Genomic DNA, 22,455 nt, shown 5'->3' on the forward strand with positions numbered 1-22,455 from the left:
TCTCCTCCTAATTGGGTCCTGCCATCTGGTTAAACATTCTTGTTCCAGAAAATTCAGAAATGCTCTTCCCATTAATCTCTTTATTGGCCATCACCAGACTCTACACCTTAAAACCATCTATCTCCATTCGGGGTCCCCTGTGCCTGGACTTCAGCTGGGCTCTAGGGAAACTTAAACTCTTCATGCACACTGCTTCAGCTTCAGAGTATTTCCTGCCCCCTCTTTCAGGGATTACCCAACAGAATCCTCTTCTCTTGGACTGATGCACAAGCTCGTTTCCTCCTTAAGGGAGGGTGGTAATTGAGTTGTAAGGCCAATTGGACCTTTAGAAAGGACACTATATAGATGGATTTTTTTCCTACTTTACTGAGGTGGGGATTAGGAAAAGAAATGCTAATAGCCCCACCCCTACCCCTTTTCCTCCGTAATGATAACTTCATTGTAAGCTATGGAAGATAGTATTTTCAATATAGTTTTAGAAGAGACAAGTGAGAGGTAAAGAGAGGCTGGTCTAAGGCTACACAATTAATAATAGACCTGGGTGTCAGGTCTTTTGACACTTTGTCTCAATGTGGTTCCTGAAGAATGTACTGCCTTTACATGTGATCTCGGCATTTCCCTTACTAATAAGTTAAATATGAACATATTTACTAAAGTTACCTGAGTTTTTTCAAAAGCAGTTTTAAAAGCTAGTCAGTTCCTGGCATTGTTAATTGATGTTTAAGAACTCAGAACTATAAAATAATCTTTCAAATTGACTCTTGAGAGATTAGAAAAATTGTGTGTTACAAGGGAGACACCATGATAAGTCACAGGTGGATCAAAAGCATCTTTTCTCTTTCTCCTGGATTTTGTTTCCTGCATATCCTAACATTCTCTGATAGAAAAGAAGGCCCAATTTAAAGAGGTTGGTGGTTTAAGAGAAAATGTCATACTGCTCTTCATTTCAAGCCTTTTATCTAGTGTACTTGTATCTTCAATAAAGGAAAGGCCAGTTTAAGGATAGAATGTTTAGAGGGTGGTATCTGGATATTTTGCTAAGAGAGATTCTAATCTAGGAGGAGGTTTGTTGCTAAATCAGTTGTATGAAAGATCCCATGTTAGCTGTTTTCCAGCTTCATCCACTAAGAGATCATGTTAACTGAAGGACACGTTTAGCTGATGTAGGCTGTGGAATCTGTTTACAAGAACCTTAAAATTAGGTGTGATGCCAAATTATCTACTGTACTTAATATCAGAGAGAGGTACAAGATGACCCTGGATTACTTCTGGGTTGTGAAGATTTTGTTAAAAGCAGCCAGCCAGCAAATTTTCAGTCTATTTACTGAACGTCTACTATGCGTTGGCAATGTTTAAGCATTGGGAATATAGCCATAAATAGAACAGACCCCATTTATTTAAAGCAGCTTACATTTTAAAGAGGAAGATAAATATAGACAAAGTATAAAGTAATGAATTCAGGCACAGAGAAACGGTTTGAAAGGTGATAAAATATGGTAAATGTAGAGATTGGCCTGGGGATGGCCTTAGTTGGGACAATCAGGGGAGTCTTCCTTGGGGAGGTGATGTTTATAATGAGACCTGATTGATCAGTGGGTTGGGGGTAGTGATGAAAGTTGTTTTATACTCCATTACGATTTTAGTCCATTGGTTACCTCAAAGGACTAAATGTGGTGTTTTACATCCTTTTACATCTAAAATGTTTGTAGATTTTATGATACTATGATTTGCCTGGTGATTAAGTAAACTTGTGTTACTTAGATTGCCACCTTGAATTTCTTGTGGCTTCCTTAGATGTAAAAATTGACCCCGGATCTTTGTTTTAGAGTTGAAACATCAGTGCAATGGGCCACACAGGAATTGGGTCCTGTGGTTTGGTACAGATTACAAAAATGCACTGTGCTTACCTAATTAATGATTTCAGTGATCTACTATGTGTGATTTCAAGTGTGTGTGTGCTTGTAGTGACATAAACTTCTATAAAAGGAAAATGAAAAGTTAAAGAACTACCTAATGTACAAGTAGCTCTCTATGTTTCTGCTGTTTCTCAGAAAAGACTAAATTCAAAATGGTATTAGATAAAAGGAAACTAATGGAGAGACTAATATAAGGAAATCTTTGGTCATTTTTCATGGGATTGAACATTACAAAACAACTTATGGGAAAATAAAGGGATCCTGGACTCTGAAAAATTGGTTGGCTGGGTTTTTGTCTATTTTGTCCAGAAAGAGTTTGTACACACCATGTACGGACTCTGCTTTCTTTCCTCTGGCAGATGGCTCAATCACAAAGGAGTGAGACAGAAGCGCCTGAATGCCTGGCTGGGAATCAAGAATGAGGACGCTGATGAGTAAGTTCTCCCTGCACCTCTCTATTAGAGGGCTTTGTTCCCAGTATAAGACCTGGGCCTTTATACATGCTAAATGCTAGTTCTCACTGTCATTTGAGGACATTAGATCAAGAACTTTGCATCTCTTTTGAACTGAATTGCCTGAGCAGTATCTTATAGGCACTTGAGTTCAGAGGCCTGCCAACCCACATAAAACTTGGATGCATAAGCACTGCTCATTCAGACATTCATGTTCAGCTTATTGGATGGGACATGTAAATTCTGTGCTTTCTGTATCATAGCAAGTATGAAGTTGTTAAAACAACAACAAAACAAAAACTCTAACTAATTGCAATTTCATTGTGTCCTGTGGTTAAAGATTTAGATCACAGCTTTATATATAAATTTGATTTTAGGTTTAAGAGACATATTGTTGAAATAATATTTTAACCTTTAATTTTTAGGACCTATTTTATGAATGAGGAAGAAGAAAACTTGCCCCATTATGATGAGAAAACTTGGTTTGTTGAGGATATTAATCGAGTACAAGCAGAGGACTTGCTTTATGGGAAACCTGATGGTGCATTCTTAATTCGTGAGAGTAGCAAGAAAGGATGCTACGCTTGCTCTGTGGTGTAAGTCTTCTTTTGGGTTATAACATTTGAAAACTAATGCTTTGATTAATAGAATATCAGCCCCTCAAAGGTTCAGATCAAATTAGTTGAAGGACTCTTACGAGGGCCTATGGCTTGGACCATTAGTATTTATAAAAAGAAAAGGGTTAGTTGCTTAAGGACAAATGTTATTGGAGATTTTAATTAACATGGTAAGCAAATTGGTCCTGTGCACCTGTGATCTGTATCGTCGCTACATTTGGGATAAGAAATTTGATTAGGGATAAAACAATTAGAGGATTGAGAAATAAATGAAAGCCTTGAACATTATAAAACAACTAGATCTAATAGATTTTTATAGAAACCCCCACCCAACAACAGCAGAATATGCATTCTTCTCCAGTCCACATGAAACATTTTCCAGGATAGACCACAGGTTAGGTCATTAAAAATAAATAAATAAATAAATTTCAAAGGTATGAAATCATATACAGTATATTCTCTGACCACAACAGAATGAGATCTGAAATCAATCTCAGAAGGAAATTTGAGAAATTCAGAAATAAGTAAAAATTAAACAGACACACTCCTAAGTAACCGGTGTGTCAAAAAAGAAAACAAGGGAAGTTAGAAAATACTTTGAGATGAATGAAAACGTAAATGCACCTACCAAAATTTATGGGATGTAGTGATGGCAGTCCTCAGAGTTAGATTTATAGGATCTCAAATCCTAAGAAGCTTTTCGAATCAATAACCTGATTTCCGTCTTAAAAAAAACTGAACCTAAAGCAAGCAGAAGGAAGAAAATAATATAGGTTAGAGTGAAAGTAAATGTAATAGAGAATACAAAAACAATAGAGAAAAATCAATGAAACAAAAAGTTGGCTCCTGGAAAAGATCATTAAATTAGAATGACAAGACAAACAAAAAAACCCATGAACAACAGCAAAAATAAATAACAAAAAACCCCACAAAAATTAAAATGACATACCTCTAGCTAGACTGACCATGCAAAAAAGAGAAAAGACTCAAATTAATAAAATCAGGATGGGAGAGAGAACATTATCAATAATACAGAAATAAAAAGGATAATAAGGGAATCCTATAAACAGTTATATGCTAACAAATTATATAATCTAGATTAAATCTGTCCTAGAGAGACACAATCTATTGAAATTGACTCAAGAAGAAATAGAAAATCTGAGAAGAGCTATATATAACAAGTAAAGAGATCGAATTATTAAAAAATTTTTCCACAAATAAAAGCCCAGGTCCAAATGGCTTCACTGTGAATTCTACCAAATGTTTAAAGAATTAAGATCAGCCTTTCACAAAATCATCCAGAAGAGCAGCAGAGGAGGAACACTTCCCACTCATTCTACGAGGCCAGTAATTACCCTGATATCAAAACCAAAGACATCACAAGAAAAGAAAATGATAGACCAATATCCCTTATGAACATAGGTGCAAAAATTCTCAACAAATTACTAGGAAATCAATTCCACCAACATATAAAAAAGATTATACATCATATACATCATGACTGAGTAGGATTTACCTCAGGAATGTAAGGATGGTTCAACATATGTCAGACATTGCATGATCATCTCAGTAGCAGCACAAAAAGCATTTGACAAGATCCAACTTTCTGTCTTGAGAAAAACACTGAACAAAGTATGACTTAAAGGGAGCTTCCCTCAACCTAATAAAGGGCATTTATGAAAAACCCACAGATAGCATCATACTACTAAAGACAATGCTTTCCCCTAAGATCATGAACAAGACAAGGATGTTTGTTCTCGCCACTTATATTCAACATTGTACTAGAAATTATAGCCAGGGCAATTAGACAAGAAAAGGCTTTGAAAAGGAAGAAGTAAACTATTAAGAGATTAATAAATAAGTTCAGCAAAGTTGCAGGGAACAAATCAATATGCAAAAATCAGTTGTATTTTAATACACTAGCAATTAAAACTCCAAATTGAAATTGAGAATATGATTCCGTTTATAATAGCATTAAAAAGAATAAAATACTTAGGAATAAATTCAACAAAAGTACAAGTACACTGAAAACTTCTAAACATTGTTGAAAGAAATTAAAGAAGACTTTTAAATAAGAGGAAAGACATCCATATTCAAAGATCAGAAGACTTAATATTATTAAGATGGCAGTATTCCCCAAATTGATGTACATATTCAATGTAATCTTTATTGAAATCACAGCTAGCTTTTTCTGAGAAATCAACAAGCTGATTCTAAAATTCATGTGGAAATTTAAGGGACCCAGAGTAGCCAAAACAATTTTGAAAAGAATAGAGTTGGAGTACTTACACTTCCTGATTTCAAAACTTATTATTAATCTATAGTAATTAAGACTGTGGCATTGGCATAAGGAGAGAAATATAAGTGAATAGAATTGGCAGTCAAGAAATAAATCTTTACATTTATGGTCTGTTGGTTTTCCATAAGTGTTCAAAACAATTCAATTGGGAAAAAAGTAGTCTTTTTGAAAATAGTGTTGGGAGAACTAAATATCCACATGCAAAAGAATGAAATTGGATCCCTACATCACACCATATAAAAAAATGAACTCAATAAATTTTAGACTTAAGTATAAGAGTTAGAACCATAGAAGTCTTAGAATAAAACATAGGCATTGTTCTAGTTTGCTAGCTGCTGGAATGCAATATACCAGAAACAGAATGGCTTTTAAAGAGGGGAATTTAATCAGATGCTAAGTTCACAGTTCCAAGGCTGAGAAAATATCCCAATTAAAACAAGTCTATAGAAATGTCCAATAAGGATACCTTGGTTCAAGAAGGCTGATGAAGTTCAGGGTTTCTCTCTCAAGTGAGAAGGCACGTGATGAACACAGTCAGAGTTTCTCATCTAGAAGGGCACATGGTGAACACAGCATCATCTGCTAGCTTCTTCTCCTGGCTTCCTGTTTCATAAAGCTCCCTGGCAGACATTTTCCTTTTTTATCTCCAGAGGTCCCTGGCTAGTGGACTCTGCTTCTCATGGCTATATTGTTCTGCTCTGCTCTACTCTCTGAATCTCTTTCATTCTACAGAATGTTTCCTCTTTTGTAGAACTTCAGAAACTAATCAGGACCCATCCAAGTGGGTGGAGACATGTCGTCACCTAATCCAGCTTAACAACCACTCTTGATTAAATCACATCTCCAGGGAGATGATCTGATTACAGTTTCAAACATACAGTATTGAATAGGGATTATACTGCCTTTACAAAACAAGATTTAGATTAAAACATGGCTTTTCTAGGGGACGTGTATCCTTTCAAACCAACACAGGCATAAATCTTAGTAACCTTAGATTAGGCAGTTGTTTCTTAGATATGTCACTGAAAGCACAAGTGACAAAGAAAAAAGATAAATTAGACTTTACCAAAATTAAAAAGTTTTATGCTTCAAAGAACATTATCAGGAAAGTGAAAAGAAAGTCCACAAAATGGAGAAAATATTTGTAAATCATATATCTGATAAGGGACTAGTAATTAGAATATATTAAGAAAAACTCTTACAGCTCAACAGTAAAAGCACAAAAGACTAAATTAAAAGATGAGCAAAGGATTTGAATAGGCATTTCTCCAAAGATATACAAATGGCGAATAAGCATATGAAAAGATGCTCAACATCATTAATCATTAGAAAAATCAAAACCATGAGATAACACTAGGATGGCTGTAATCAACATGGTGGATAATAACAAGTGTTAGAATGTGGAGAAAATGGAATTCACTGTAAAATGGTGCAGCCACTGAGATCAAAGTTTGGCAGAGCCTCAAAAAGTTAAACTGTGTTACCAAATGACCTAATGCTTTTGGTTTCCCAGCTGCTAAAACAAATACCATAAAACAGATTGGATTAAACAACAAGAATTTATTGACTCACGGTTTTGTGGCTAGGACAAGTTTAAAATCAAAGCATCAGCAAGGCATTGCTTTCTCCTAGAAGACTCTGACATTCTGGAACTGGCTGCAGGTGTTACTTGGGGGTCTTTGGCTTTTCTGTCACCCAGCAATGCACATGGCGGCAAAGAATCTAAGCCAAAAGGGGAAAACCTTCAATTGAAGGTACCTTATTTCTTATCAACGTAATTTTCCTTTCTCTTCTGGGTTCCATTGGCTGTTCCCTTTAGTCTCTCTCACTTGCCGTCCACTAATATGATTAAGACCCATCCTGATTCATTTGGGCAGTTGGGCCCTGTTTACAATGGGTTCACACCCACAGGAATGGATTAAAATTTCTTCTGGGGTACATAATTTCAAGCCAGCACACCTAGCAATCCAAGAGAATTGAAAACATGTCACCGAAGAACTTGTACACAAATGTTAATAGCAGCATTTTTCATAATAACCAAATGGTAGAAACAACCCTAATGTCTATTAGCTGATGAATGGATAAACAAAATTTGGTGTATCCGTACAATGGAATATTATTCAGCCATAAAAAGAAATGAAGTACTGCTACATGCTACAATGTGGATGAACCTTCAGAACATCATGCTAAGTGAAAGAAGCCAGGCACAAAGGGCCGCATATTATGTGATTCTGTTTCCTTAACATCAGGTATAGGTCAATCCATAGAGACAGAAAGTGAAGTGGTGGTTGCCAGAAGCTGTGGTGGGTGGGGAAGTAAGAATGGGAACTGACTGCTAATGGGTAAATGGTTTCTATTTGAGTGAATTTCTGGACTTAGACAGTGGTGATGGTTAGACGTTATCTGTGAATATACTAAAACCACTGGATCATACACTTAAAAAAAAAGAATTTTGATTTCTCCAGTGCCTTCTTGCCTAATGAAGATCCAGAGCTGAATGATTCATGCAGTCATCCATTTTAGCTCTACAGCTCCTGGTGGGTGGCGAAGGGTATCTCTGTGGCCATGCCAGTTGGGGGAGGGCACACACCTGAATGTGACATGTCACTTACCACATCTGGTTGACAAAACATTGCTACTGCCCTTTTGCATACAATTGATCTGACTTCTGGCCATATATAATAATAATATTAACAATAATATCTGTTGTTATCTACCTTAACATTTTCCCTGTGGTGTTTGTGTGTTGTGTCTTTGCAGTGCAGATGGGGAAGTGAAACACTGTGTGATCTACAGCACTGCTCGGGGCTATGGCTTTGCAGAACCCTACAACCTTTATAGTTCGCTGAAGGAGCTGGTGCTTCATTACCAGCAGACATCCCTCGTTCAGCACAACGACTCCCTCAACGTCAGGCTTGCCTACCCTGTCCATGCACAGATGCCCTCGTTCTGCAGATAAAGAGGGGGTGGAAGAGAGGTGGCTCTCTAGCATTCTTTTCTACAGTTTTTATTAGACCATGAGGGCATTCTTTCTATGTAGACTGCTTGTTTTGCACAAGATGTGATTCTGTGAATGTGAAGTGGAGAGGACAAGCAGCAGCCAGTCATGATGGAGGCCTAGGGGTCCTGGGGTTCTTTGGGACTCAGCTGTGCTGCTGCACTGACATAGTAAGCTGGAAGCAGATGGATTTTTTTTTGGAAAATTTGTTTTATTGGGGTCTTTGTTTCGTTTAGCCAGGCACCCTCAACAAAACATATTAGGTTTGGGGGCAGGGGCAGGTATTGGAACTCTCTGGAGTCCATGTCCTCTTTTGGTTTTTGACTCATGAAAACGTGGTAGGGGGATGATTCTGTAGAGTACTTTCTTGATCTGGAAGTTTTTCTTAGGATTCATATGAACTTCCCTCTTCCCCCCTCAAAAAAGAAGGCTGTTTTGGTTCTGTGGTAGCATGGGATTTGGTAAAAAAACCAAAGGAAAATGGGGAGGCTTGGGATTTCCTTTAAAGAATCTAAGCCAAAGGGGGAAAACCTTCAGTTGAAGGTACCTTATTTCTTATCAACGTAATTTAGACTTCAGCAGCTTCCCTCTAAAGAAGCATTATGTTTAGAAACCAAATTGATCCCACCAAATCAATGTTTGTTGCTGAACTGATGTCTGATGAGAGATGTTAGTAGTATCTGAATGAACACTTCTATACCAAAACTTGAAAATAAAGACTAGAATTCTGCCCTGCCCTTGTTTATCCGAGATGAGGACTAGTGTTCTTTCTGTGGGGGTGGTGAGCTTTGAATCATACACAGAAGTTGGTGCTTGTGTGGTGTTTCCTTAGCCTAAAGGAATGATCTGTTGTTTGAAACCATTGTAACTTGTTTGTATGAGTAAAGAAAAGGTGCATTCCAGTGCTTTTAGATGACTTGAATATACCAAATAATGATATAGAACAACACTTTTATATGTGCTTCCCCAAGTTTAAAGGTCCTGCAGAAACAGTAAACATGGTTTAATTTCTCTTCCTTTCCCCCTCCTTTGCTGGGTAGGGTTAGGGAGTTACAGGTGATTAAGCTATAGCAGGAAGAGGGTCAGATTGTGGTCAGGTCCCTGACCTCAGTAAATCACAGACTCAGGAGTCCTGGTGTCCAGGGTGAAAGTCTTACCACAGGAGCACATACTGTGTGTACTTCTATCCACTGGTTTCTGAAGCTTTTGCAGAAAGGGAGGAGGATGGCTTGGAGTTTAGATTGTTAGTGGAACCTATCTAACAGCTTTATTTTTTGCCTTTTTTGTTATCCTGCCATTAAGGCAAAATGCATATTCTGCTCTCATGCTCCATTGGCCCTGATTTTAGGCCAGGAATCTTCTGCTTCATGTGGTTTAAGCCTTCTAGCTGAGTGATGCTAGGCAAATGGAATAGGGGGGCAGGCATCTACTCTGCCTGCATTATGTCCCACTGCCATCAGTGAACACTCATTTAACAAATAGAGACCAGCTGCTCCGAGCCAGGCCTGGAACCATAATAAGGTCAGAATGAGTCAGTTGTTTGAGTCCAAAACTGTGCAGCCAGGCGTCCTGGCTGAGCTAGAGAAACCAGTAGCTAGATCTTGGTACATAAGGCTTATTTATGGTTAGGAAAATTCTAGTTTTGAGGGTGAAAGAAAAACAAATAGTGCTTTCACTAGACAAAATCTAGAAAGGACCATGATGTAGAAATAGACATGGATTAGAATTTTGGGAAAAACTTCCACAGTTATTAGCAGTGAGCCTAGGAAGGAAAGGGCATATCTTTGCTTTTCCTTAGTCAAGTTGCGGTTTCAGGATTGGGTGAGACAGAGACAAATACCCACCCCTCCATACCCTCAGCTTTCGAGCATCACTCTTTGTGACTTAAGCCCTTAACTGATAGCCAGTCAGCTGCACACCTCTTCCTCCAAATTGCCAGACTGAACTCTTGATGAAAGTTTTTCTGGGTAATGCCAGGGTAATTGCTGCTGGGCATACCTGGATGGCCTTGCACCTGGTGTTGAACCTGTTTAAGCAGTTGGTGCTCAAGACTGGATGTAAGGAATTCCTCTTCTCAGGCACTAAAATTCTGTGCTGAATATCCCTTTTCAAAGGAACCAAAATAGGAATAAGAATACATGCTTGTAGTTGGACCCTGTGCCTGTACCTTGCCAGGTGGACTTTGGGGGAGGGCAGGAAGAGAGTAAGAAATATTTTTGGCTTGTGGAGCAGGCCTGCTTTATTTTTCAGTCCAACAGTCCTTCACTTTTTTGTTCTTTCCTAGTTTTCATTCTCAAGTTCATTACTTTGTAGAATCTAAGACCCAGGGATCATTTGAGAAGTTGGAAGGTATCTTCTGCTACTTGATTTACTTGAACCTGAGTCAGCGGAAATGGCATAGGGGCCAGACTAGTTACTGGGCCCAGTGTGTGTGGAGGGGGCATTATGTAGCTCCTTTACTCCATGGTCTTGAGAGCAGGTCTGAGTTTATCTCTATATCCTGTTTCATGATCTGGATACTGGGACTGCCTCTCTTATCAACTTAACTGTAGCCCCATTGAGGCAGAGAGTAGAGACAGACCAGACCCCACTGTAGAGGTTGATCATGTTGCTGACAGGAGGGGCTTAGTGTTCTCCTGGCTAGGGAAGACAGCCACCAATATGGAAGCAGCTTGGGGCTGACTGTGCACAGGTTATAGGTCCATCTTTTCTAAGTGAAGCTTTCATCACAGAATAATGCTTTGCCTCCACCTGGCCATGGATGCCAAACCTTGGTAATGGCTCTTAGGCATGTGCAGGATGGCTGTGTCCTTATCATTACTTTGGCAATGACTGAGGGCTTAACACTTCACCTACCCCCTCCAAGCCTTGGTGTGACCTCCCACTTGCTCCATGAGTCTTTGGACCTCACTGTGCTCTGAAGAAGCTTTAGGGGCCAGTTTAATGTCTTCCATGGGTTTCTTTTTCTGGCTGCAAAGAACCAGCCCCATGGGTCCTCTTGGGCCAAGAACTGGATCTGGGCAATGCCTGGTTTCCAAGGTGGTCTTTGCTGGCAGGTAAGACCCCAGAGTAAGCCTCTGTGAGGCTTCAGTGGCCTCAGAAACCAGAGGGTCCAGGTTGGGGGGTGTACCTGGGCCCTCTGCTGCCAACTGCTCAGCCTTGCTGTAGCTCCAGCACTTGTGACAAACAACCTTGTTTCCTTACAAATTCCAGCATGTGACTTTGGTGCCCTGTTGTTGTGAAAAACCTATTCTGTTGTCTTTGTGGTAAAAAAAAATTTCATGTAATTTACGTAAAAATACCTGATTTACAAGAAAGCCAACTGTATGTCTTGTATTGGGACAGTTCATAAATGTAGTTCCTAGACCACTTTTGCAAATTGTTCTTGTCACCAGATGTGTTCAGACATTGCTGTGCAGTTGTCGGGGGGCGGGAAGGGAGGTGAGGGGAGATACTTTTTGGTCCTTTTGTTTTTTATCTTTCCCAAGAGGGGACAGTCTGGCCAACTTGCTCCAGTAATGCAATAAAGACATTGCAATAAAGTACCATTTTGGCCTCATGAAATGATGGGATGGGCTGGAGAGTGGGGAAAGAGGGAAGAGGGCGGGGTGTTGAAAAACTATGGAAACTCCCAAACCTCTCCCTTGAGCACACAAAGATTAGTCCTTAAACTGAACTGGGTCCACCAGAGAGTCTCTTCTTGCCTGCAAGAAGTCACGTCTAACAGTCATGAGAGTGGAGTCCTGTCTGCTCAATGCAAGGACACAGACTTAGAAACTGACTCTGAGAAAGTTAAATCCAAGAGCCAATCCCTCCCCAACCCATTCCACTCCCGACTGTTAGAAAGCCCAGCTTGTTGGTCCTCCTCATATCTTTCTACCTGGAACTCAGTGTTTCCACATTCTGTACTGGGACAGAGGAAACAGGCTAAGAGTTGGTATGACCTTGTCACTGAATCCATGTACTTTGTTGAGGTCCCTACTTACGTTCTGGGAACATAATAAGCAAATAAATGACAACAATCAAAGTTACATAGGATAATGCCGTTTTCATCCAGGTCTCTTAGGCTCCACCCTGATGTGCACTCAATTCCAGACTCAGACCGGGTAGGGGAACAATCTGTTGTTTTAAATGACCTTCCCACAACACTTTAGCCATACAGCACCCCCAAAGACCACTGCTAGAACTATGGGTGATCTCCCCTAATCCCAAGAATTGAGTTTCCATTTCTATGCTGAAAATTCTAAACTTCCTTTCTCCACTCCAGTCCTCTCTTCTGAAACTCTACTTGCTGGATATCTCCACTGGAGCCTTGTGTATCCCACAGGCACTTCAAACTTGCTTACTTCATGGAGAAAATATATGCTTAACTATGAATTTCCTCACCTTCATATCACATTTAAAAACCTGTCTATATCCACGTCTCATTTTACCACCTGTTAAATTACAAAAGAACGACACCTCTCCTCACTAAAGGCAGTCCTTCTCCATGTATTTTGTTTTGGATCTTAGGATTCTAACATGATTAATTACCAATTATTTTGCTATGTTTTCCTCACCACTGGATCATCTCCATTGATATTTAAACATGGTTGGATGTCTCTCATCCCATTTCCCCAATCCTTACTGCTTCCCATAACCCTTTCCTTATTTCATTTTTCCCTTCAAGGCCATAAATTTTGGAATAGTTGTTTAAAGTTGTCATTTCCTCACTTCCCAGGCATTTTAGTAAGGTTTCACCAGAATCTGAAACTACTATCTGTCTTCTCCTTGGTCCTGTCTTCATAGCTGTCATTGTTAACTGCTCCTTCCATTGGCTCCATGATAACTCATTCATCTGTTTTTCCTCCTACATCTGAATGTTCTTTTTAAGTCTCCTGGATAGTTTCCTCCTCTGGCCCTCTCACTTATGCCTTTTTACCTGGCACTTTTATCCATATCCATGAATTCACTTACAATTCTAGTCTAATTACATCTCCTGCCCAGACCTCTACTGGAAGATAACTCATGTTCAGCATATTGAATCTAGTTTTGAGTACAGTCATCTGCTAGCCCTGGTTTTCTTCCATTGTTTTGTTCCAATGAATGGAAATACAGGCCATCTGGTTAAATGTCTGAAATACATAAACATCATCCTCGACACTTGCATATGCTTCATGTCTACATAAAACCCATCACTAAGCCTGATAATGTTTACCTTCAAAATATCACTCAAGTTCATCTCTTCTCTCAATTTCATTACCACCTCTCACCTCAATACAGGAAGGCCTCCCTTCTTCCATTCTAGTCCCACTTCAAATCTATTCTCATAAGCCACCAGAGTTGTCTTTCCAAAACAAAATGTGAATATGTATAAAACCATTAATTCTCCATTGCTCTTAGGATAAATTACAAAATTTTAAAAATGGTCTGGCTTTCCTCTCCTCTGTAGCTCATTTTACATTACTCTCTATCTTTACAAATCTAGGGTCGTTTCCCTAGGAAGGCCTTCATTGTACCTCAGTCTAAGTCAGGTTGCTTCGTTATGTACTACCAACCATGTTCCTTCCCTCATAGCCCTATGGCTGTAATATTAATGTCTGCTCTAAGAGGAGGGGTTTGTCTGTCTTTGCTCATCCTTTTATCCCTGGAGCCTAGCAGACAGTACGTACTAAATAAATGTTTGCTGAAGGAAGCAAAATTTAAAATCCCCAAATCCCACTGTTTAGCCACTTTCCTTGTCCTTTCAATTTACTTCTCTTCAGTACCTCTCTGATCTCCCTAAAACCTCCAGCCTTCACTTATGGCTTTACTTTCTTCCTTGTCTAGCCTGGACCTTTCAATAACACGGTAGTGTTTGTATGTCATTTTGGTTGCCCAGCATCTGAAACCCTTGCCCAATGTTGGGGACTTTTCTGTTGATTTGCTCTTGATAGAGGAAGGACCTCCTCTCCCTCTGCCATAGAGGACTAAGGGGTAAATCTTGTTATCTCTCTAGGTCTTGACTGAGGAAATGTTCTCAGCTAGAATTTGGCATCTTGAGCAAGTGATGCAAAAAAGGAATGAGATTGGCCTCATGGCACTGAAGGGTGGTCTGGCAGTGGCCCGAGTTAGAGGTCTCCTGCCCAAGATGTTTCTGCTGCCAACCACTCATTATGTATTGATCCTTTCTGGAGCCTAGTGTTTTAGTCTTCCTCTCAGTCTTGCAAGCTAACTCATATCCTACCAGAAAATCCCTTTTTTTTTTCCTGCCTACAAGTTAACCAGATTCAATTTCTGTTGCTTGCAACAAAGATTATGATGTTTAGATATAACCACCTAGGGGACCCTGCAATTCTAGATCACCTTAAATGCTCCCTTTTCAGTCCGCGTGTGTAGGCTGTCACTCTGGAGATTACACAAACGTCCTGGGTAGTGCCAAGACAACTCCGAGACCTCCAATCTCCAGAACAGCATTTGAAATTTGGACTGTGGAGCCAGACTGCCTGAGTTTGATTCCTGGCTTCATTTTGGGCAAGATAGTTAACTTGTTCTTGCTTCAATTTCCTCATCTGTAAAAAAGGGTAACTACTTCTTAGTTATGTGAAAATGATATAATTATGTACAAAGAGCTTAGAACAGTATCTGGAATATAAAGTGCCTGATAAATATGGCTATTATTGCTGACAATTTTCTATTTCCCAAGTCAGCTAACCTCCTCCTCTTATATTTCTGACTCAACCATTTCTTAAATGATCTCACCTTTCTTCACAGAAACAGAAGTCATCAGATAATCACTCCTTCAACTTCCTGCTACAAAGCTATTAGCCCCACTGTCTGTGTCACATGGGAACGGTGGCTCCTCTCCTGTTTAACCCTAGTCCCTTCCCCAGTTCAGGATCTCATCTTCCACTTCAACTTCTCATTTAAGTGGCTTCCTCTTCTCAGCCAGCACCAGTCTTGGGCCTTCCTCCCTCCTACTGCTGTGTTCCCTGGACGGTCCTCAGCTACTCTTATGGCTTTAATTACCATCATTTTTGCTGAATGCTTCCTACTGTGCCCAGCTCCCCTCACTTTCCCTCTTTCCTTTCTCAGACTGTTGGTCCTGCCTGACTTTTGCAGTTGGTTCAGACCAGCATAATAGATCAGTATATTGCTTCACCCTAGGCACCTCTACACTGAAGCTAGAGTGATCTTCCTAAAACACAAATCTGATCACATCCCTTCCCCTGCAGTTACCTTTCAGAAACTTCCCTCGCCTCTCAGGATAACCCTGGCCTGGGGTTTCTCAACGGGAGTACCGCTGGCACTTAGGGCAATTGACCTATACATTGCAGGACACCTAGCATCTCTGTACACCCACCCTTCTCCCACTGTGTCATTTTTGCTTTGACAAGCAAAAAGCATCCCCACACATTTCTAAGCTCCCAAAGAGGGGTAGTTTCTCCCTCCCATAAGCTAGCTGCTATAAGACGTAATTTCCTGATCCCCCCCCCCCCCCCCCCAGGATATAATGCTAACCAGATTTTGTTATTTTACCTGGGGCGCTCACTCCCTTGACCCTTCCCCTGGGATCCTCTTGGCAGTGACCTGTAGTGTGCATCCCTGTTGCCCAGTATCAGGTGGCTCAGGTCTGATGTTAACCACTGACTGAAAGTAGAAAGCAAGTTCAAGAGGGGACTGGAAAGCCAATGGGCTCTGCCTCAATAGGTAGAACGCGCCCTCTGGTGGCCACACCCATCACCATGTGGCATGACAAAGCCACATGTTCCCGAAGGGCCGATGATTTTTCCTTTCCGCAGGTGGCGCCTCTGCTTTGGATTTAGGCATTGGATTGTGGTAAGTCCTGCATCACCATGGAGACACTCTTTTTCTAGTATTGGCACAGCTCAGCTTCTTGCTCCTGAAGCCACCTCCTCACTCCTGGTTTGCTGCAGGGTCATATGTACCTGGTCCCACTACTTCCTCCCTCCTCCCTAACACACTTGTTACCTAATTACAACTGCAGTTCTAACCACTGGGGATTAAGCATCTCAGCAATGTCTATCTCCAGGGCTGAGGCAGACCTGGGTAGAAACATGAAGGACTTGTTACTAAATCTATTCTTGCCTCAGCTGGCCTCTTGGTATCTTTTTTTTTGCATGGGCAGACACTGGGAATCAAAGCCAGGTCTCCAGCATGGTAGGCCTCTCAGTATTTTAACAAGTTAACTTTTTTCTCCATTTTACAACTCTTTCCTCTTGGACTTTATGACTCTCTTCTGGATGTTCTTTTTTTTTTTTTGTCTTGTCTGAAACGTTAGTGTTCCTCATTGTATTACTATGGATATGTTATATCAATGACTCAAACTTCTACCTTCAGTTTAGGTTTCCCTGCTAAGTTCTAGTCTCATACATCCACTTACCTTTTGGATGTTCACAAGTACCTCAAATTAGGAATATACAAAGCTAAACCCTTAACCTTTCTTTTCCTGCTTAAGAAGCATTCCAAGTTAGAAACAAAGAGGCATGACTTCTGGTTCTAATTCAAGTTCTGCCCAAACTGTATGACTCTGCTGCATTACTTAATCTCTGAAAGCCTGACTATATGAGGTGGGAATATTAATTGCTAAATGGCTTTCTTTGGTTCCCCTTTACTTCCATAAAATGTCTAAACTCCAGGAAGACTAGCCATTAGATATGGCCCTTACCTAACCCTGCAGACCCATTCTCACTTTGAATTGTTTTCAGTTTCTTTCATATACCAGGTATATCATGGGTGCTGTGCTCTACGCTTGAACATTCTTTCTTAAACCAATCTCCACTTTCCTATGGCTTGCAAACTACTACCTATCATTTATCCTTCAGGTTTGAGCTTAGACATCATAGTCTCTGGAAAGCCAAGCTTGGTTAGGTGCCTCTCCCGAGGGTGTCTTATTTACCACTGTATTCCTAGCATCACATAGACCCAAAGTACATCTGTGTTGAATGAAGGAAGCAAGCAAAAGACAGAGATGGTTTCAGGAACGTGTATTACACAGGTCTGAATGCAAGAAATGGCAGACAACCGCTACGTTTGCTTTAAAAGCTCATCAGGTACCAATGCCAAGTCCTGATGCTTTTGAGGGGTCCCTGGTTCTCGGCCTCTCCAGAGCAGGCTGGGCCCAGATTCTTGGGTATGGGGGCAGCCTCTGCCTGGAACGTCTTGTTTACTGTCACCTGAGGCATCAGGCACTTTGGTGATGCCCAGGGCTGACTCCAGCTCTTCTTTATCTTCTTGTGGACACTCAGGCTCCCACAGCCAGCTGTGGTTGGAAACCTTACAAGATGGTAAATGGGCCAGTCCAGGGGCACTGGATGGCTGTGACTTTCCCTCATGCTTGATAGACAGGTTCTCAGGCTGGCCTGAAGCTATGGTTTCCAAATTCTGGTAGCTAGCTGGTCCAGCTCCCATCATTGCCTTTCTGCCTGTGGATGCCCTGTCTGGGCCCTCAGCGAGGAATTTCCAGGACCATGGGCCTGGATCCCCAGGGGTAGAGGCAGTGGCAGAGCAACTGGTAGGGGTATGCTCTGAAGAGCTGGGGCAAAGTGCTGCTAGTGCCTGGGTGTGGAGGTGCTGGGACTTCCAGGACCCTTCAGAAGGGTAAGGGTCTGTGGGTCCCCCCCTACTCAGGTTGGAGGCTGGTGAGGTGCTAGCAGCCTCCTCAAAAGTTTGTGGTCTCCCAAGCTGCCTCTGGGGAACACTGGGGCTCTCTATTCTGGGAGACCCCAGTGTGATTCCTGTCAACTGGCTTGGGACCACTGAGCACTGGCTCCTAGGGTTACTGGGCAAGAAGGCATTCTCTTCCCCACCACCCTCTCCCATTCCTCTTGGGGGAGGATTCTGGCCCACTTCTGGGTTAGGTGCCACGCTTGACTCTTGTACACCTTGGTTGTTCTCAGGCCCCTCATCTGTGTCATCCTCTGAGGAGTCTACCTCGTGGATGGCTTCCTGTTTTTGCAGCGATTCTCTCCTTTCAGCCCGGTCTCGGAGGGTGCCCAGGGCCCGTGAGGGAGCAGGCTGCAGCACTCCTTTCCCTGGCAGTGCCCCTTTCCCAGAGAGTACACTCCTGGTCCCAACTACCTCCAGAGGACTGACTTCCCTGGGTGGCAGCTCCTTCTTCAGCTCAGGGTAGGGCAGATCAAGGCTATGCTTATGAGAAGTAGTCAGCTTCTTCTCAGAAGCAGCAAGTGCAGCTGCCAGTTTCTCAGCTGACTGTACCCTCTTAAGCAGTGGTGAGCGGGGTGGCTCTGAACTCTTGGGCCTTGAGAGTTGCCTACCTAGGGGAGGTGATGAGTGAAGCTTGGTAGAAAAGGCCTGGGCTCCATGGCCAGACAAGGGTGATGGGGAACGCTGGGGTGATGCTGCTGGTGGAGGGGAAGGGGTGTGGGCCAGTGGTGACAGTGGGATGCTGCCTGCTGACTTGCGCCGTGGAGAGCGGTACTGGCGTTGGAGCTTGGGTGCCAGACCATGCAGGGAGCTGGGCCGTGTGTGTCCAGAGCTGGCTGGGGAACTGGGCACACTGGAGCTTGGGGAGCTGCTCTGTGATGAATTCCCTCCCACTTTGCACAGACAGACAGACAAAAGGAGGAGAGGACAAAACAACAGTGTTAGCTGTTAGAAGTAATTGAGGGGTAACACAGAATCCAGTTCTGGAATGCCCCAGGATAGTCAAGGTTACCCACCACTGGGTCACTGTCACCCCCTACCCTCAACCTGGCTGGACCTTTCAAGGGTAGGTTGAATGATCTTCAGTGGGGTCTGAAAGCAGAGGGGCCAGGTACTTTCCTACCTCCCAGGGGTTGTTTGTGTGATCGTCAGGGGCCCTTCATACCTGAATGCACAGCATCGGGAGTCACCCGGTAGCCCTGAGTGGGAGATCGGGGAGAAAGGCTGTGGCTGTGTGTAGGAGAGCCTGGCCCACTCTCCCCTGATGACAAGGAGCGGTTGAGGGAAGAAAGGCTGCGGCTGGTGTGGAGCAGGGATGCCTGCTTAGTGATCTTCCGGAACAGGGAGCTCCTTTTCCTGCTGCAGATACAAGGGCCAGAGGGTATCTGGGTTGGTACATGGGGCTTAGTGTACACAGGGTCCAGGATCAGGGAGCCCAGCATATACTAGCACCCAGGTGGCCCAGTGCATACCCTCAGGATTAAGTCCTGCTCACCTTTCTTGCCCATCCTTGCCCCGGCTCCGCTTGCTCCTTCGGGCCATTTTGGCCTTGTAGCTGCCCTTCCGAGCAGGACCAACCCTAATGGATGTGTTCTCCAGGGGAGTTGTTGAAATAGACACCTTATTTCCACTCTGGGGAGCAAAGCATGAACCTTAGGCTTAGGCAGTTACATTGTCTTGTCCCTGCCCTCACCCCGAGTTTGGCTATACCATAGCTCTAGCTTCTGCCCTTGCACCAACTTATCTGAAACACAGACCTGTCTTCCCTTTTCACAAATTAAGAAACGGCTCCTACTGGAGCCTCAGAATGATCTGGGAGCAGGAAGGTAGAGAAGAGGCTCATCTGTCCTGTTCTCCAATTCCACCCACAGCTTAGAAGGATCCAAGGCCTGGGTCCGTGAGGGTGCTACCTTCTGGAGAAAACCCTCTACTGTGGCCAGACCCAAATTCTATGTATATGGGCATCTGTCCTCAGTGTCAGATGTATGTGTGCCCACCTCTACTACTCCCCAAGGGCCAATCACAGACTCACGAGGCTGGCGGTATTCAGGGACCACAGCAGGCTGCCATACCCAGCACTGACCTTCAGGATTAGCTCCACCACCTCTGTGTGTACCAGTCCATGCACAGGCTCCCCATTGACGTGGGTGATGAGGTCGCCCTGACGAAGCCCTGCCTCACTGGCTGGACCACCATCCTCCACGTGCTGTCCCAGGGAGATAAAAGTCCTCAGCCAGAAGCCCAAGCAGGAAGGATGGGGACTGGTTCTGCTCACCAAACTACAACCTTTACCCCCATTCCTTGACTCCTGAGGGTAGTACGGGCAAGGACAAAAGAGATCCACTAAGGGGAAAGTGCCGGAGTGATGAAGCTGGGAGGCACAGGTATGGATGGCCAGACATACCCACACCATGTGGTGCACAGTGTAGACATCTGAGTCGCCCATGTAGACACGGATGGCCCGTAGGGTGAAGCCGTATTTCTTGCCAGCTCGGTGGATGATGATGGGGGGCCTCAAGCTGCCAAGAGCTGGCAAGAAGTCCCTGCTTGGAGAAGAGTCCCTGGACGATGGGTTGGACGACTGGGAATGTGGGGACATAGGACTGGCCAATGGAGAGCAGCTGTGGTGCTCTGGAGGAGAAGCCAGGACTTAGTAAGATTAAACCAGGACTTAGCTCAGCCATGTGCCCAGCCCAGGCCCCTGTCAATGTGTTGATCACAGAAGTATCTCTAGTCACAGATCCTGAGGTCCATCTTCCCAAGAGCCCTTGACTGGCAAAACTCTCCTGGGCCCAGACCCTCCTAGGCCCCTGGGGTAGTGGTGGTAGGGAGCAGCAGCTGGCATTTATTGAGTACTTATTATGTATCAAGGACTATAAAGCTCCTCATACATATTTAAGCATCACACTTATTCCATGAGGTTGCTACTCTTAATGTCTACATTTTGGGGGGGGAGGGGGTGCATGGGCCAGGAATTGAACCTGAGTCTCCCACATGCAAGGCAAGCATTCTACCACCAAACTACCTGTGCATCCATTATCTACATTTCTGATGAAGAGCTTGAGGTCTAGAGGGATTACACAACTTCTTCAAGGTCAAGAGCCATGATTTGAATATAAGCTGACTCTCTGCCTTCAGAGCCTACACCTCTTACACTATGCCATTCTGCCTTCTGACACACGCAGTCAGCATTAGACATCAAGCACACTTCCAGAGACCTCGAGCCTCTTGATATGGGGACATGCATTGACCAGTCTCTCAGATGCTTGCTCTTCAACACACATACTCACACATCTACCATATACAGACCCGCTGCAACCCACAGAGATCCAAGGCCCTTACTGTGAATTTTGTCCTAGTTCCCCAGGGGCCTCACCTGCGGGAATGAGCAAGGAGAGGGCTGTGGCTGAGGCAGACTTGATCACTTTGTTGACAGGGCGAGTAGTGTGCTTCTCTACAGAGTCTCCAGAGAGCAGTCGGTGGCGGGCCCTACGTACAGCCAGGTCGCTGATGGCCTTGGCTGTGACTCCTTCAGCCAGCTGTGGGGCTCCACGACCTCCACGGGGCTCCATGGCTGTAGGTCCAAGAGAGCAATGAGGCCCACAGTGCTGCTGAGCTTCCCTCCCCGTCTGCCCCTCTTCAGGTGCCCCAAGCCCAGGCTCTTCGGCCCATGTGGCTACACCTGGCTTGGAACCACAGCTCTGACCAATGGGCTCTTCATCCAGTGTCAGCCGCCGTTCTACTGGCCGTTCAGGGACAGGCCCAGGTACCCCTTCTGATGGGAGTGTTAGAAGCCATGTGCCCTCCTGCTGCTTCCTCCTGGGGGTGCTGCTGGTATCCTCAGGACCCTCAGGGAAGCGGGGTACATCCAGGAGGCCTGAGCAGCGGCGTCGCACCGTCAATGGAGGACTTGAGTCGCTCTCCGTGTGGGAAGACTCGGACACTGACACCCGCTTGCGTAATCTGAGACAGAGGCCTGGGGTGAGGCTGTGTCCCCGCCTCCTACCCAGCTTTCCTTAGGGACACACAAGGGTTATGGTCATAGAACTTTTCTCCTTAGACATTCCCCCAAGGAATTGCCCTCTAATGCCCTCTCACTGCCAATGGCATGTCTGAGCATCATGCCTCTCTCCCATGTCCTGTGGCAACTGATGGATGCTGTGCTGCCCACCCTGGGTGAGCTTGGGGTGCTCACATCTCAGGGGAGCCAATCACCCAGCTACGGTCTCGGCCCTTCAGTCCTGCCAGGCCATCTGAGCGGTCCTCCTTCTCTTCACTCAGGCTGCGTTTGGTGGGGGGTGGTATCCGGTGCTCCTCAAGCAGTGAGAGCCTCTCCATGCTACTGTATACCTGTAGGCACAGGGGGTGTGGAGGCAGGCTCAGACAGATACATCTCCCAAGGGGTAAAACATATCTGTGATAACCTACTGCATCCTCAGCATCTCCTATGTCTGACTTTGGAGTGTTCCCAGAGACACCTGACACAGCAGCCCCTACTCCTCTTTACTAAAGATGGTCCCCTTACCAC

General features: G+C 43.7%; 2 protein-coding genes across 10 annotated transcripts in view; one reads left to right on the forward strand and one right to left on the reverse strand.

Moving 5' to 3' along the window:
* Positions 1–11,827, forward strand: part of PIK3R3 (phosphoinositide-3-kinase regulatory subunit 3) — a 193,166-nt gene extending 181,339 nt beyond the window's left edge. For 3 of the 4 annotated variants that reach the window (XM_077149807.1, XM_077149808.1, XM_077149805.1), the window contains exons 8-10: positions 2,276–2,350; positions 2,794–2,964; positions 8,045–11,827. In XM_077149807.1, coding sequence (XP_077005922.1) covers positions 2,276–2,350; positions 2,794–2,964; positions 8,045–8,243 — 445 coding nt within the window. In that variant the 3' untranslated portion in view covers positions 8,244–11,827. The remainder of the gene's footprint in view (positions 1–2,275; positions 2,351–2,793; positions 2,965–8,044) is intronic. The other variant, XM_077149806.1, reaches the window with a different exon arrangement.
* Positions 11,828–17,233: 5,406 nt separating this feature from the next.
* The window catches only part of MAST2 (microtubule associated serine/threonine kinase 2), a 434,887-nt gene continuing 429,665 nt past the window's right edge, over positions 17,234–22,455 (reverse strand). For all 6 annotated transcript variants that reach the window (XM_077149799.1, XM_077149797.1, XM_077149801.1 and 3 more), the window contains 8 exons: positions 22,123–22,277; positions 21,610–21,890; positions 21,304–21,501; positions 20,332–20,558; positions 20,011–20,133; positions 19,423–19,559; positions 19,093–19,286; positions 17,234–18,820 (listed from right to left, as the gene is read on the reverse strand). In XM_077149799.1, the coding sequence (XP_077005914.1) occupies positions 17,289–18,820; positions 19,093–19,286; positions 19,423–19,559; positions 20,011–20,133; positions 20,332–20,558; positions 21,304–21,501; positions 21,610–21,890; positions 22,123–22,277 (2,847 nt within the window). In that variant the 3' untranslated portion in view covers positions 17,234–17,288. The remainder of the gene's footprint in view (positions 18,821–19,092; positions 19,287–19,422; positions 19,560–20,010; positions 20,134–20,331; positions 20,559–21,303; positions 21,502–21,609; positions 21,891–22,122; positions 22,278–22,455) is intronic.

This window comes from Tamandua tetradactyla, chromosome 2 (genome assembly GCF_023851605.1).
Source record: "Tamandua tetradactyla isolate mTamTet1 chromosome 2, mTamTet1.pri, whole genome shotgun sequence".
NCBI lineage: Eukaryota > Metazoa > Chordata > Mammalia > Pilosa > Myrmecophagidae > Tamandua > Tamandua tetradactyla.